At 25.3% G+C, this 18,097-nt stretch overlaps 1 protein-coding gene across 1 annotated transcript; it reads right to left on the reverse strand.

The window, feature by feature from the left end:
* Positions 1-806: 806 nt before the first annotated feature.
* On the reverse strand, positions 807-3,190 carry LOC129612747 (odorant receptor 67a-like). The gene is made up of 2 exons (XM_055526506.1): positions 3,186-3,190; positions 807-1,188 (listed from the first exon to the last, which is right to left on the reverse strand). Exons 1-2 carry the CDS (start codon positions 3,188-3,190, stop codon positions 807-809), a joined length of 387 nt encoding a protein of 128 aa, XP_055382481.1.
* Between the last annotated feature and the right edge of the window lie 14,907 nt (positions 3,191-18,097).

Raw genomic sequence — 18,097 nt, forward strand, 5'->3', positions numbered from 1 at the left:
ATGAAAAACGTGTCGATTACGTAGATTTATCGATTATTTGTTGAATATTACTGTTATATAAGTCTTTTAAACATTAAAATTCCTTTAAAAAATTCATATTGTTTTTCATTTTGAATGCGTGTGTTTGGTAAATTGTGAATCAGCATGAGCTCAATTATTTTGAATGCCTCAAATGCAGTAGAGAATCTACTTTTCATTTTGTAAATTATTCATCATTACAAAATATGAGTATGAAAAATTTAAGACCTAAAAGAAAAATAAGAATTTTATTAAAAAGTTCGAGTACAATTTAAATTTTTTCTTGTAAATATAATAATTTTTAAAAATCGTGTTGAAATTTGACCTACAGCCCGATATTAACAAGAATCACAATAGTAATTTAAAAATTTTGAAATAATTTCACAATAATTTTTTATCCAATTATTTTGTCAATAGTAAGGGTTCAGATAGACATTCAAGTTTCAGTTTTGCATTTCTTTGATTAGAATTATATTCAAGCGAGAACACATGCAACTGTACGATCGCATGCAATTAAGCAATCAAACATTGTTTGGAATTTTTTTTACAAGCTAACTGCAATTTTCAGTTAAGGCAATCGATTTCAATTGACGTGGTAGTTTATTTGCTTAGTTGCGCGCGGAACAATTTTACAATCAAACAGTAATTGCAAAACAAAATATTGTGTGTCTGTCTGAACTCTAAGCAACTATTAATCTTCTCTCAACATATTTTAATTCTGATACTTTTCACTAATCCAATTAATTATTATAACTAATAATAGCCAAGTATCAGGTTTCCATGCCAATTTATTCTATAGAATTAATAATACTAGCCTGCATAAAAAAATTCAAATTGACTGGCATCCAAGCAGCATTCATACTAAAATCTTTTTGTGACATTTCCATAAATATCATTAAAATTTTATGAAATTTTTTATCTTTACTTATCCAATCTGTTGAATATAATGAATTTGTTAAATTTTCACTTTCTGTTTTAAGCATTTCAGCGAAAAATGATGTTAAAAATATTTGTTGAAGAAATGCTACATAAATTAGTATTAAACTTGTCATTTCCGAATTTGTTTTAATTTGTAAAAAATAAACAGATAAAAATGCTAAAGATGTTGCCGTTGTTATATATTGCATAAACATTTGTAAACCAACAAGTTCTCCAATTATTTCAAATATTCTATAATTATTATAATAGAGAAAAAATTTTTAATATTGTATAAAAAAAATTTAAAAAATTTGTGTTTACCTCTGTAAAATCTTATGAATTTTAATGCAATCAACTAGTTCCAAATATGAAATTTTATTATTCTCAATTTTTGATATTTTTTCAATTTTCATTAGGAGGACATGAAAATATCCTTTTAAAATATATAAATAAATTGGTATAAAAGTTTCACCAACAATAAAACTCATTCCAAGCAAAAGAGCACTTAAATGATTATGAAAATATCCAAAATATAACCAATAACTTGTAGTTATATCAAATGGATACCAAACATCTATATACATTTTATTAGAATTTTTACTAGAAAGTGATAGAATCTCTTTAAAGCCAACATTAATAATTGATAAATATAAAATCATTTTAAATACTTTATTACAAATTTTAAATATTTTATTTTTTAAATATAAAATTTCATCTTTTGATTTAAGAAAATCATTATTAATTATTTGTAATAATTTTAAAATTTTTTTTAATTTATACCTTAGTATAAGAATTGTAATACATTTATATAATTCTGTTAAACATGTTACACCTACAGCAACATTTTGAAATGTTGATTTTTTATCATTTTCAATTATTGAGTATAAAATTATAAAAATAGCAAAATATAAAACAAATAATAAAAATAGAATTCTTATTGAAAAATAAATAAATTTTTCACGTGTAGACATTTTAGGTGGCGGATCAATACCAAGAAAATAACAAATTTTCCAAATCCATTTTATTGAATCAATCATTTCTAAGTCCATTGTATCGAACGCTATGATTAAGACTGATGCGTCTTCATGAAATCTTTTCATTTTAAATTTTTTGCTTTGTTTTTTGGAATCCTGACAGATGTTGAAGTTATTATTGTTATTTTAATATAATAACTCAATTATTTTAAATAATAAATATTAGAATTATTCATGTGAATTTTCAAATGCACAAACTAATATTATTAATTGTTTTCATATTTGAAATATTTATTTTTGTTCCTGTTTCTTGTATTGAAGTAATTGATTGAACATGACACTAACAGGTAGTTGAATCAATTATTTCTACTATTGATTCATATAACACTAACAGGTCCCAAAGGTACTCCTACAATTTTTAATTTTCTATCGCAGCTACTATAAACCAATTTGCACAACCAACTTGCATGACCAACTTGCATGACCAACATTCATGACCAACTTAAACGACCAACATGCATGACCAACATGAATGACCAACATGCATGACCAACATGAATGACTAACATGCATGACCAACATGCATGAACAATGTGCATGACCAACATGCTTGAACAATATGCATGACCGACATACATGACCAATTACTCTCTGTGTAATATAAATTCCTTCAATAATAATCGCAATAACAATGACTGTACGATGTGAGAAGAAGATGGTGATTAACTGCTTACCGAAGCTTAGGTTCTTTTTATCTTTGAATTATGGCTGTAATAAATAAGTGGATGGAGAACGGACGAAGGCAGCTCAATTGAATCAGAATTTGACATTAATGTTTATATCTCAGGGTCTGAAACATTAAAAAAATTACGGAAAAATTATTGAATTATTTTTGATCCTTCTCCCATACTTTAAAAACCCAATTACAGTTTTGTGTATTTCATATTTCATGCAAAAACATAAAATAATCGAAAATCGAATTTTTTAATATCCTTACTTTTTAAGTAAATAACTATCTAATTAAAATTTTATTATATTGATTATATAAGGTTTCTTAACAGTTATAAGAAATTTATAATTGATATACATATGAATAATAAAAATATTGTTAAATAGAAAATTATTATATAAATAATTGCTATACCATTTATACAACTTTAAAATGCATTTAATAGTAAAATGTTATGACACAATGCATAATTGAAAAGTAAAAAAGGAAAATAAAAATTATATAAAAAAATATTGTGAAAACATTGTGGTAAAAAAAACAATTACCGCATTGTGGTTAATACACATTTTTTTTTTTGGTTTTTTTTTTATAACCATACGTCATACAATATGTATGAAACAACATGTTTTATGTATGAAATCACAAAATTTATTACTTTTATTATAAAACTAATAAGTAGAAAAATTTCATTTTGTCTAATTACTCTCCTAAGATCTTTTTCTTTATTGAAGGAATAGTGAAGGATTCGAAACATTAAGATAATTTTATTGTTGTTTCAAAAAGATTAAGGGAACAAATCTCTTACGAAATAAAATTCTTCAGTACTCGTAATATTCTTCTGCATTGTGATATTTTCTGAATTGTTCAAAGATTCTTATTTGATTCAAGCCTCAACTGGCATAGCGCAGTCAAACATGTTTTCGTTCAATAGCTATAATTTAGAAGAGTTTGCAATCAGAAAATTAAATTCAGTTTGTTTAAATTCAGCTGATTTTGTTTATGTAATAGTATTGGTTAGGCAAACGACAAAATATGAAAATTAGATGCTTTTTCATTATCTTTGCGAACTAGAAATTATTTGAAAAGTGAGATTTTCCACCATTTTTGGAGAATATAATTAATTGATTTTGAGAATGTTTTTAAGAAGACAAAGAGAGATGAAATGTTAAAGGGAAATACAATGGTATGATTTGGATGCTATATTCATTTAATGTAACATCCAAACAACACAATTGTGCTACCGGGTGACATTGATGTCAAAAGTCACGCGGGTCACTCATTAAATTATCAATACTAGATATTGCATTTTTTCTTTGATAAATCTAAAATCATCAAAATGCTCCCTCTACAATATGCAAATGGTAATGCACAAAATATTATTCTATAATTTGGAAATAAGGATAATCAAAATACTGAAATTTTCAATTTTGAAAAAAAAAATCACTATAATTACAAAATGATGGAAAATTAAGTACTTACACACATATAGAATGTATTTAAAATAACAAAGGGAAATAATTGAAATTTTAATTATTTTTTTGTATTTTGTGGTTAAATTGAGTAGGTACTCAAATTACAATTATTTTTCCTCCTTTTTTTTTGTCACACACTATTTTGTTATAGACACCACCAAAAAATAAAACAAATATAATATAAAATCAACCTTCAACAATGGGAAAGGAAATGTTTTTTTTTTGTTTTTGTAATAAAATGATTTTTGATTAACTTTTGAGTACCTTATACAATCACACAGTCACAATATCAGTTTGAAAATTTTTCATATTGTTTTTGTAATTTAATTAAAATAATAAAAAAGGAATTGAAACGGATTTTATTTTTTTTTGTTTTGCTTTGTTATCCTTATGTTTTTTTTTTTAATTAAATTTCATTATATTTAACGTAATCTCCAATTATTCCGCAATGTAAACTCAAATTGCTTTTGTAATATAAGGATATATAATATTTAATTACATGAACAATTACACACATACTTATGTACGTGTGTAATGTGTGCTTATAAGACTATATAACAATAATAAAATGGTATATTTTGTGTGTATATAATTTTTGTGGTTTTACTATGTTTGTCATGCGTTTATGATTACAATTTCAAATTACATAATGGAATACGTTAAATTTGGAAGATTATAAAATTTTTTATGTTACTAAAAAATTGTAGTCTGTACAACCATTTGCCATATTTTGTTACTATTAACGTTTCTAACGCTTAATTGAAATTTACAATATAATTGATTTATTAACCCTTGAGTGCGTGCCTTATTAATTAAATATATTTTATTTGAAAAACAGTAATCCAGATTCCGATATTGCTTCTTTAAAATCTCAAATAAAATGTATTTGTTCAAATATGATTTGTTATGAAAGCATAGGAATCTTAAAAAATTGTTTTTAAATACAGAAATTTAATATGGGCTTTGTCCACTTTACTCTCACATAATTTTATTATTAATTTGTGAGTAATAATTTTTTACTCACAATAATTTTATTCAATAATGACTCTTTTTATTCAATAATGACAATAATTTTGAAAATTGAGTTAAGCGTGTAAGGCAAGTGAAACGTTAAAAGTTTAAAATTTTATAATCCATGAAGACCCATATATTAATAACGTATAGCCTTATTTTGACTAATATGTAGAATTTGAGAAGCTAGATTTGCAAAACTTGGTTGAATAGAATCGCGTTAGCTGCTTGATTCTACAATAATCTGAAAAATTTTTGACAATACAAGTCGTATATGATCCTTTCGTCTTGACGGTATTTTACGTGGAAATTTTTTTGGGTGATTTAACATTTTTCGCGAGTTAAATATCACTTTGTAATAATTGGAAAAATTTTTTTGCTTATTGGCAATTTGTTTTACGATATGATATTATTTTTTGTCAGTGTTCATTATAAAATTTCGCAAAATATTTGCATAATTATTAAAAATTTTTCATTTTGATTTTCATTTTCTGCTACTTTGATTTTTTATACTTCTCACTTGTTTTTTTTTTAATGGTTTAACATTGTTATTTATTCAAAAAATGTAATCTTTTTTTTTTTTGTTTATTTAGGTTTTTTTTTATGATTTGTGTTTTAATAATAAAAAAAAAAGGATAATAATAATCAGCTTCAATAGTCTAATCGTCATTTCAAATGTACTCCATATGTGCTAAAATTTTATTCAATTATATCAGCGTACAATGGTATAATAGAGAAACAGGATTGGGTTAAGGATTGAAAATTTCAATTGAAAATCCATTGGTGTAATTATGCGTTTTTTTCTGTAATTTTTTTATAGTGATGAGAACTGTAATTTATATTAAAATTTGAATAAGTGTATAAATATTGAATTTTAATGGTAGTGTGTTTGAATTGTCGATATAAAAGATTTATGTTATGAGCATGGTTTGTGTCTGGTATATTTATATATTATAGGTTTACATCATCGTTGTTATAAATTTGCTAGTATTGTATAACGGAATTTTTTGGAATTCGAGTTAAAATACTGGAAATGTAATGAGATCTTTTTATGGAAAATAAAATGTATATATTATGTATTATGAGTGTTTTCAACTAATTAAAATTAACAAAATACGTTATGGCTATTGGAAACTATCATTTAGATTCCAAGTTAAAGGTATAATTTTCGTCAAAAATTTTAAAATTTGTGTAATCAATATTCGAACGTGAATGTTAAATTGTTAATATATGAACAGAAAGCAATATGTATTTTGATATGGACGGTATACTATGCACTACAACAAAATATGATTAATTGCTCTTATTTGAGTAATTTTACGATGTTTAAGGAATTTTTTCGAGACTTCTCCCTTTGTTGAAATCGAGACGTGACCAAAACGAAGCTTCGACTCTTAACAAATCTACGTAAGGCTCTACGTTCTAATAGAAAGTATACTTACCTGGCTCTCTGGAAGCCCTCAATTAATTCATATCTATTCCTATAATTCGTTTCTTATAAAGAAGTACTATTTTTGTTGCTTTGAACTCATAAAATGCAATCATGTCCAATTGAATTCCATTAGTAATAATTAAGTTAAACGTTTAAAGCATGTTTGAAAGCATGTATCAAATTTTCAACCCATCGTCATCGAAAATATTTATAAACAATTTCCTAATTTGAATAATATAAAATTCATTTCCGGATCCTGAAATATTATAAATACTACTAAAAGAGACACCATCCTGAATCATTTTATATTTGATATTCAAATATTAACTTTTTCCTTTTGATATGATAATTTTCAAGTAATTATCATATTAAAAAAGTGTTTATAATATTTTTCCGCAAAATTTCATTTTATGAACAATGATAAAAGGGAAATGCAAAAAAAAATATTTTACGATAATGTTGTTGTTTTTGTTTTTTTGAAACATCAATCTGTTAAACAATACTGTATGCTCATTTCCGTATTTATTTACATAATTATACAAAAATATAATAATCCTTTTAAAAAAATTATCATATACTCACGTTTTTATTATTCTTTCTTCCTTTTACTCATAAATAGTATAGAAAAGTGTAATTGAGAGTAGTTTGTGAATATAGAAAGAAAAATTCACGGTATTATGAACTTGTGACACATAAAAAATTTATAATTAATATTCACAATGAAAAATATTAAAGTCATCTATTGGGAGAAATTACAGGAATTACAACAAAACAGAGGCCTCTTCGTCGGCATATCTCCTTCCTCGTATTCGGCATAGTTTTCTATAGTGTGTATTTACGCCTCAAAGATACCTATGGGTTATATACCCATAGGTTCGAAGTATTTAGTTTTGGTCAAAATACCCCAGTAGCCGTACATTAAGACATTTCCGGCCTCTCGGTATACTATCTGGAATAACTTATAACAGAATAAATAACAAATATGAGAATGTTCGGTTGAAAATTATAAACTCATAAAAATGGATCCGGAAGGCATTACCATAATATTTATCCTTCCCTATTCTTAAAACATCCGAGAGGAATATGATAACACGCTGCTTTACAATTTTCATTCTCAAAAGTACTCCAAAAATTTAATTACTTTGTTTTTATTTTCTCTTAAAATTTTGATATTTCAGAGATTTTAGTGTATTGTGAATACTTTAGGTGTATAAATATTGTTATATAGCTAAGATTGTAAGCATAGTTGTACTAATTATGTTAATTTGTTAGTTAGTTAATTTTATTGTCGAAAATATGGAAATGTAAAATTGTTTTTTCTCTAATTCTTTATATTGAACGTGATGAAATTTAATGAGTTTCTCTCTATGCATTTTCACTGTAATAAGGAGAGGAATTCTGATAAAAATCAGTTTTAATGCCGTGGAGGGGGGGGAGGGGAGGCGGGTTTGTCAACTGATATTCTCAACTCGCAATAGATCTTACTAAATACGATGCTCTCTTTTAGGCGGCTATACAAATTTCCAAAAGTGGTCTACAAATCTCTGATTGAAAATGATTTAAAAGAGACAATGTAAAACAATAAGTAGAAAATATTGTAACATCTTCTGTTTCTTGATGTTTTTTTATCACTGACTGCAGAGTACAACGAAGAATGTTTTGGATGTCAACGACGTAAAACTTTTTATTATTCGAGTTATCTATGTAAAAGGAAAGGAAAATATTTTTCAAAATCGATTTAAATTGAGTTTTCGATAAAAGAAACAGAAATTAAAATTTAAAAGAAGAGAAAAAAATTCAATCAACTAGATACTTCCTGTTTTAACTAAATTACAAGTTTTATTATATTTTACTTTTCTCATTTTCATCTATATTTAATCTACTTCATATTCTTCTTCTTCTTCTTCTAAAAAGATCAATATACGATTTCTTCATTATCTCTTGTGAATTGTTAAAGGAATGGGTGAAAAAAATATACTGGTGATACCATTGAAAAAGAATAAAATCAGGAAATGAGAAAGTTAGTAGAACAATACAAAAATTTGTCCTTCAAATCTATAGCTACAATACAAGCTCTATATATATACACAGATTTAGTACAGGAATTTTTTAAAGGAATTCTTTATAGTACAATAAATTACAAATAGAATCACAAATAAAATATATTTTTGATTTAAACCGGATCCGGATGTCGAAAATGTTAGAAGAAGAAAAAAAAAGTAATAAATAAAGAATTTTTGTTCTTTATTCACTTTCAATCCCAAGTAATTTAGATTTGAGACTTCCCAATTCAATTATCAGAACTTGAGTTATTTCCATTTTTTTTTAACTTTAAGTTCTTTTTTGCTTTTGGTTGATTTTTTCGTATATCTTATGTAATAAAAATCTTTAGGGTTAAAGAATGATTAAAAAAAGTAGAAGAGGATAAAAAACAAATGTTAGAAGTTTAATTTGATTTAAAGAGAATCTGGACATTTTATTTTAGTTTATTCTACACATTTCAGAAGAAATTTTAATTCTGTAGAAAAAAATGGTAAGATTTTAAGAAAAAATCTCTTAAGTGAATAAAATTTAAAGTTTAAACCTTATTTTTTTTATTGAATTAAAAATTGCAGCTCTTTTAACTTTTGCTCATACCTTCCGAACAAAACGGAAATCTAAACTTAACGCTAAATAGTTAATTGATGGCTAATTCGGAAAACTTGTAATCACATACCTTTGTGACGCCTATGATCAGAGATGATTGACGGAAAATTCCTAGTATTTTTCAAAATTTTCAATATCATTAAAATAAACTAATTAAAACAAAAACCAGGGATCCGATTTCGTGTCGTTTAAATCTAATCATAGAGCTGTGTATAAAATAGTAACGGAGCCCGGAGTGAAATGAGAAAACCAAAAACAAATTCTTCAACACCCTCCGCTATAGTACAATTTTTACTTATAATATATTATTATAAGATAAGAGCGGTATATAAACCAGTAGTGCTCTACAATTTATGTGAAGTTCGAAAATATATTAACCACATCGTGTCATGTATGGATGAGTTTTTGACATGTGTTCTTCTTAATTCACATATCGACAACGTTCTGTTTATTCATTTAGTGAAATATTTAACAAACTAACTAGACTAAAATTTTAAATAATTGAATTTAGCATAAAAATGCGAAAAACATATTTTTGTTAATAATTTGGTATTAAAATTGTAAAAAACAAAATTTATCAAAATTGCATATATTTAGGCGCTGTTTTTTTTTTTGTATATTTTAAATTTAAATTTAAGCTTCATTAACATTCAAAAAATAAAAATAGTTTTTTTGTATTTTTGATTGTAATAAAAAATCAAACAATGCAAAAATAAATTCTAACATTTATTATTTGTGCGAGACAGCAAAAAGTAGGATGGGAACAGAACATAACCGACCGTTAAAGAGTATTTACTGGTTTAGCGCTCGTCCTGGTTTAGATTATAAAAATGTCGTTCAAACATTTCTTTCAAATGTTAAGGAAGTTTTATTTTAAGTTAATTTAGTAATTAAGGAGGCAAACCGAACACGAATATTAAATATCAAGAAATCAGTCCCAGTGAGGCTTGACATTCACAAACATACAAGTTAATTTTTTACTATGTATCATTAAATTGGTTGGTTATTTTTCTGTGTACGAGGAAAAATCTTGGCCGTAAAAAAAGAATTTCTCGAAAGCTGGGAAATTCCCAAATTTGATCAATCTTTGACAATAGTGAAGTAAACTCAGATATGAATTTTTATCATCGGTATTGCAAAAATAGAGATACAAATGAGCACATGCAGAGCGTAGATCATCGGCTGGCCAAAAATAATTTATATGTCCAAACATATACATAACCCAATATAGATAACCCAACATGTGAAATTTGATACCATCACAGGACTTTCATTATAATATGTAATGCGGTTGATAATGAAATTATTTGAATTTTTTGAAAGTTAAGAAAATTTTTTTTACAACCCGATTAAATTTCAAATTCATTGCATTTTTATATAATTTGCTTATTTAAATAAAAATTCTATCTATTGATAACAATTTTATTTTTTTGTCTATTTTACTTTTTCGTCACTCGAGCATTCATAGAACGTATCATGTTCATGTAGGCAAAATAATTTTTAACAAAATTTTTCTCTTCGAAATAAAACTATTCTAATTTTGATTATTGTAAAAATTTGATGTTTAAATATTGGAGGTTATTAATGCCGTTTATGATACATTTATTTTTACATTACTTTTAATTCTTAATTCGGGTTGAAATACGGTACATTCTGAGCGAAAGAGTAATTGAAGAACAATTATATCCCATAAGTATTCTTACTGAATATTTTATTTATGATATTTTATATATTAAATTCTTGCTATTTTTAATTAATATACTACTTAATAAGGTTACAACCTTCCAACAGAGATTACGAGGAATAATGAACTGGGTATAACACCTGGAAAAATCGCGAATTTTTTTACGAATTGAGCCGGAGAAAATTGCGTCCTTTCTCATATTAAATAAACCCTGCCTAAATTAATTCTACTTATTGGTGTTCGTTTGGAAATCCTATAATAAAATTGATCAACTGCATACAATTTTTTCTTGGTTTTCTACTCATTTAGTGGAAAATTGCAATTTACAAATTTTATTTATTTATTTATTTCTTTTTCGCTTATTTCGCGTATTTGTTTTCATTGTGTTTATTTAATTTATTTAAAAACAATAAGCATTAAAGTTTTGTTCTGACTTTCGCATATAGAATTATTTTAATTTACTTGTATATATTTTAAAAATTAAAATAAATTTTCTCAAGGAGGCTCTTTTCTTTTTAGCATGACGTGTACAATGCATTAAGTTTTAAATTTTAAATTTTAATCACGTATTTCTTTTTAAAACCAATGAAAAGGAAAACAATATTGTTTAAATTTAGTCAACACGCTTGCAATCGAATCACACAATTCAGTAGTAATTTTTGTAAATACCAAAATACGATATTATAAGTTTTATACGATACGATGTTGTTTTGTATATTATTTAAATGGAATTTCTCATTGAACAACTAATAATATAAAAAACTAAAGTGACATAAAATTATCCTTAATTATTATTGAAAAAATTATTTTTCAAAGATTAATAGAGTAATGATTTTTATAATTCGATTTCAATTCAACGCGACGGGATTTATTTCATTGGGAGCCCGATTTACTTAATTATTTCCATATAAAAGTTATAGAGCTCTTTTCTACATGATTAATTTTTGGATCTAACACAGATTCCTGGAAATTTTTTGATTATAACTTTTAAATCATAATTTTTTGCTAATTTTCAAATAAGCTACTTTAGGCCATTTCGGGCAATTTCTGACAAATTCGGACATTTCGGACAATTTCGGGCAATTTCGGGCTATTTATAATTTTTTGGGTAAATTCCAAACAAACTAAATATTAAATATTTTTTTCTAATTTCAAACCATAACAGCTTTAAATTAAGTGTAATTCCAAAATTTTAGCATTATAGTTTTAACAGCATCAACTTTACGTCTCGTTTTTTAAAATAAACTGCATGTTACTTTCGAAATTTTCGAAATTTTCCAAATTCCTTTGTTAACGTTTAAATTTTATCAACTAAAAGTAAGTAAATGAAATAAGATTACAATAAGTTTTCATATAAATTACTTCTTAAAGATTTTCCAAAATGTCAGTATAATACAAAAAATGTAATTTCATTTTATATACACATGTAAAGGAAACCTTCAAAAACTTATTCAATAATGGAGAACAATGACGGAAGTTTCGACTAATACAAAAGCGGAATTGTATTTAAAAAGTTTATTTATTGTGTTGTATTATTCGCATTTAAATATTTTTATTTGTCATATCACATATGGGTTCTTTCATTCTTGTATAATTTTCAAAAGTTTTCATTTGAATATTCACTCTTCTTGCAATTAAAGTACATTATATAAATTTTGTATTGTTAAAATGAAAAAGTGAAGAAGTTTGTTTTGTTTTTGAAAGAAAACATTTAAAATTATTTTAAAATAACTTTTTACTATGTAATTTAATTGTAACCCTAAAGCATATTATCCAAATATGTAATCTTTTAAAAGAGTTTTATGTTCTGAGATTATTTTGCGTTAAAAAGTTGCATTATTATTTTATATAATAATTTTGATGTAATTAAATTGTAAAATGATGAAAATGTTTTTTTAATATTTCCCTGGAAATTTTTGAGAACATTGCAAATTTAAATGAATTTATTTTAAATAACATTTTATTTATTTATCTGTAATAATTGGAAGGTTACTGAACGGTTATAGGTTGATTATTTTTCTTTGGAGTTCTCCTTACTCTCTTAAATAAATGCCGAATTTCTATTATATTTGAGTATTATGCAGTAATAGTTAATTGAAATTTCCGATATTTCATAAATTTCACAAATAATCTAAAATTAAAGAATTAATTTTCTTATAAGTGCAGAAAGTTGCTATAAAACTAGTTTTGAGTCATTTCCCTTAAATTCGTATATTATCGGTCCCAAAAACGATTTTTACTATAGAGTGATTACTGTTCTAGAAAATACTGTCTGTTGGTAAGTAAACATATCGCTGTCTCACAAAATTTATCTATTGTAACTCTCTATCGAGTATCTATTGTAACTCTCTACTGATCTCAGGACACACTTCTACAATACTGTCTCAAAATCCATGCTGCTGACAGAAGACAACAGAAACTCTGTTGTCGTGAGAGTGAAGTTCTTCAATATTTCCTTACTTTCATGAGAAAGTTTCTTAAGGTCTCCTCATTTTCTCCACAGATTCTGAAAATGTGTTCATTTTCTAGGCTACCCTTACTGAGGTGTCTTACCGGTAGATAATGGTGAGAATTTTCATTTGATTCCTGTCCAACTTCATAATATTCTTCAACCGCCTCTAGTTATAATCTCCCACCAGATCCTTGGCCTGACAGATCTCTGGAATACTTCTCCCACGCTTCGACTACCTCAGTGGCTTTTCTTTGATTCTTTCCTTAGTTTCCAATGAATAGTATGTGGTCCGATTCGTCAGCTATTTATCGTTATTTTCCTTCTACGCTATTTGAATTCCTAAAAAGCTTTAATAGTTCGAGTTAAGTTTGATTCATATATTTTCTTGTACTTTTAAAATTATATATCGTAAAAAAATTAAAATTCAAAATACTAAAGAAAATTGTAATGATTATCATAATAAATATGTAATAGGAACCGTAATAATTAACAAATTTTCATGAAGCATCTATAGAAAGTAATTAAATTAAATTTTCTTTAAAATATTGTCAATACATGCAATTATACACATGTTACTTGTATCCAATTCGATATTTTATTTTTGTATAAAAATTAAAATAAATTTCAAAATTTAAAGTGTGTAACAACACTTTCGAATATTAGAAACAATATTTACCAATTTCAAAATTATTATATAATAAACAAGAAATGAAAATTTATTATAAGAAATGAAAAACTAATTAAGGATAAAAAATAGATTAATTTTCTAAAAACATACCTGAGTAGGTTTAAAGGAGTATTTCGAAATTTGCTATTTTTGTTAACACAAGAATAGATATAGTTGACCGCGTCAACTATGTGATACCCGTACGAAAAAATGATTTTAAATGTCGAAGATAATTGATATACGGTTTCTTACAACCTCTTGATTTTTAAATCTAGGGTCAGTTTATACATATATGCTAGTTACCTTATATATCCAAATGATCTAAAAAAGTTTTACAGAAAATTATGGCCATGTCAGCAAATTCCTTTGTTCAACATTTCAGCTTTGTAGTCTTAATAATTTCTGGGCTAATGAATATGGTAGGTACGGCAAACAATCGAGAAATTTAAACTATTTTTATCAGACATAATCGCCCTAACAATATATTTGCTTGTGCATATTTTCAAAACTATATTCTGAACAATTTCTGAGATATGATCAAATAACTTTTGAAGCTATTTGGAAGCAACCTGAACCAATACCTGGATCATATCCAATTTGAATAGGGTTTTGGTATTTACAACTGTAAATCATTTGTGAAAATTTGGTGAGCTTAGTTCAATTATTTTTTGAGTTATTGTTGGAACGGACGCATAAATGGACTGACATGTTTGAAACGACTCAAAATTCGACGCTGATCAAAAACATATACTTGAGTCTATATCCCGGACCATTATTTCTTCGCGTTAAAAACGGTAAAGCAAATTTAGTATACTCTTAGAACATACGTTCTTCAAATGTGTACATATGTGAAGAAAATGTATACCCTAGTAAATATAAGGATTTAAATTTTAAGTAAATATTTTAATTAATTTTATTATACTGAAATGAAATTTATTTAAGGTTTTTTACATTATATAGCTAGGAGGTAGATAATATATTGTTTGTAATATTGTTTACCTACAATTTTACATGTGTTTTCAATTAATTTTAAGTAGGATTACATAATGTAAAAATTATTGTATAAAATTATTTATTTAAGTAAAAAATTTTTGTCTAGAATCATTCTGTTTAAATTTAATTTAATTATTATTGATTATATTCTTATATTGTAATTTATTTGATGAATGGAGAGAATTGAGTGGCTACCTTTTTTGTAAACATGATTTTGAATTGTTTTTTTTTTTATTCTAAGGCTTGTGTTGCAGTAATAAAATAGAAGTATTATAGATTTTATCATTGCTACCAAAAAATATAGAATTTATTTTGGACTACCGAAAATTCCAAGGCTAATCAATTATTTTCATGGTATTTTATATGTGAAAGTCTAGGCTTGCTTTTAAAAATACTAAAATTTATTAAAATTTTAAGTGATAAGTTTTAAATTTAAAAATCGTAGTTATATACGGGTGGAAGATATTTGAGAAATAAATTAATTTTGAAGAGATTTTTCTCAGTAAAAAAGAAATAAATAATTAATTTACACACTTTATAGAAATTTAACAGTTAAAATTATTTTCAATTAATTTTTAATTCAATTAATTTAATTATTAAATAAATTTCTATAATCAAAATAATAATAGTTAAATATTCGCCATCCTAAAAGTATGCAATTTTTACTTTTAATGTTGCACAGAATGCAAATTTCACTCTAAAATAAAATAAAATTTTGAAATAATCAATTAATTTTCACTGCAGGATTAATATTAATAGCAATTAATTCTGACATGTTTTTTTAAATGTTGTAATTTAAAACGTCATATGAAATTAAATAAGAAATTCTAATCTCTTAAAACTCTTTTGAAGAATATAAAATTTACGCATCATTAAAATAATGTGAGCTTATGGGTAACAAGAGCAAAAACGTAAATCAGCTTTTCCAATTCGTTGAAATTGCCCTAAAATATATACAAAAAAAAAATCATTTTGCGTCTAATAATATTTTGCCTAGGTCTTATCGTAAATTTCAACATAAAGCCGCACATTACCGACTTGACCATATATCGTCTTCTGACCATATATTCGTTTGTCGTGACGCATGCTACTATGTCTCTTCAAATATGTCTCTATATTCTGGAAATACAGCACTACAATAAATTCAGCAGCATTGTAACTTGCTAAAATTCAATATTATTAAAAATTTTGTATTCTTAATTAGATTAAATAGGAGAAAAAAGTAAAATTAAGCGGCAATAATTCATTAAAAGCTCTAATCCAAATAGGAAATTTAAAAAAAAAATTATTTTGGAAATTTTTACACTTAATTTCTAATACACTTCACTTACTTATACAAAGTAAAAAATTGGTAACGTTTGCTCGTTAATAAATTATTTTCATTTTACCTGATGAATGGTACAAGATGATTACCACAAAAAATAAAAGTACAGAAAATTATCTTTAAATATACTGTGTTGTTCCAAATGAACTCTTTTCGGTAACCTTTTTTAAATTTCATTAAAAGTTTATTGTGTTTTCTCCAAAATTTTTCAAATCGTAGGTTTATAGGTGTAAATGTGTGTGTATGTATGTATGTATGCAGAAATATTTCTAGTACGGGTTAAGTTGTTAAAGAGAAAAGTTGTGTTGCCAAAAAAAAAAAGAAATTATTTTTTTGTATCGTTTTTTTTCTCTGTGTATAAGGTAAAATACAGTTTAATATTGTGTTTAAAGCAAAAAGTAAATAAAATTTTGTAACATTACAAATTTTTAATTTGTTTTGAAGCTATTGCGGAAGAGTGTTATTATTTTGTATATGCGTTTGTAATATTTAGATTTTATTATTTGAAATTTTAGTCTTAAATACTTAAAGTGTTCATTGTAAATTGTAATTAATCGTATGGTTTAATGGTCAGATTTTAAGAAAATTTAATTTTACAGAAAAATTTTCAAGAATATTTAAGGGTATTTTAAGCCAGATTTCACTACTGAAATTATAGCAAATATTGCCAATTGTTTCGTCATCTAAGTGTCATGTGAAATCCAACTGAAGGTCGAAATCCGAAATTTTTGAGCTCGGGTTGATATTTAATTTATATATTTGTCAAAATCACCACCTTGGGTTGGTCATAATTTCAAAAATCCTATTAATTTAAAGTTAAAATTTGGAGCCCTCATAAATCCGCATTCGCGTTTCTTTTGTAAATTTAAAATCTGGTTATTATTTACCTTACAATTACTGCATAAATTATATACATAACTTGCTTTTTATGTGGCTCTGATTTTCTAAATAAAATTTCAATTTAAAATGTTTGTTATCTCAAAGTTGCTAGTTGGAATTTTGGAATTTTCTCTCCTATTTTTTAATTCAACTTCAATTAAAGTTTTACTTTTAGAAATAGGTGTACCACAAACAAATCCAAAATGAATGAATCATATACAATATATTGTTAGTTTTAGTGTGGTTTGAATTTTTAGTAGATTAGTAGAGCAATTTGTTTTGAAGAGCCAGGATTTACTCATGTAGGTTGTTTTTGGTAGGTGTACAATAGTAAAAAGTCTCATATAGAAAAATTTTTAAATTTTCTTATTTCCTATGTTACGTTTGTTTCTTTGTCGTAACATTTTCAGATTTCTAAATTGGAATTTATCCAAATCGTATTATGGAATTCTACCGGAAGTAGCGATAAAAAAAACACATTTTTTTTTTTGGTTTTTTTTTTCTAGTTTTTCTTCTTTTTAATTTTTTAATTCTATTTTTCACTTTTTGTAAAGGATATGCGATATACCGCATTACATTACAAAAAAAAAAAGAGAAAAAAAAATCCGAGTAAAAGAGAAACAAAAAGAGAAAAACAAAAATTCTTTCTTTTTATATCAGAGATAAAAGCTTTTTTGGCATTTGAATATCCTTGAATCCTTTGGTTTGTTAAGTTCGTTAAATGTTAGTGCATGTGTACGTATGTATACGTATGTATATAGACTATAACGTACAGCAGAAAAATATCGCAATACGGTGAATGACATTAATTTTTTGTTCTCATGTTTAGGCCCATTTGTTTTTGTTGTATTTGGTTTTGTCGGACCATTTATTTTTATTTAAGAATTTCAAAACTTA

The sequence above is a fragment of the Condylostylus longicornis genome, unplaced genomic scaffold (genome assembly GCF_029603195.1).
Source record: "Condylostylus longicornis isolate FDR11 unplaced genomic scaffold, ASM2960319v2 ptg000077l, whole genome shotgun sequence".
Lineage (NCBI taxonomy): Eukaryota > Metazoa > Arthropoda > Insecta > Diptera > Dolichopodidae > Condylostylus > Condylostylus longicornis.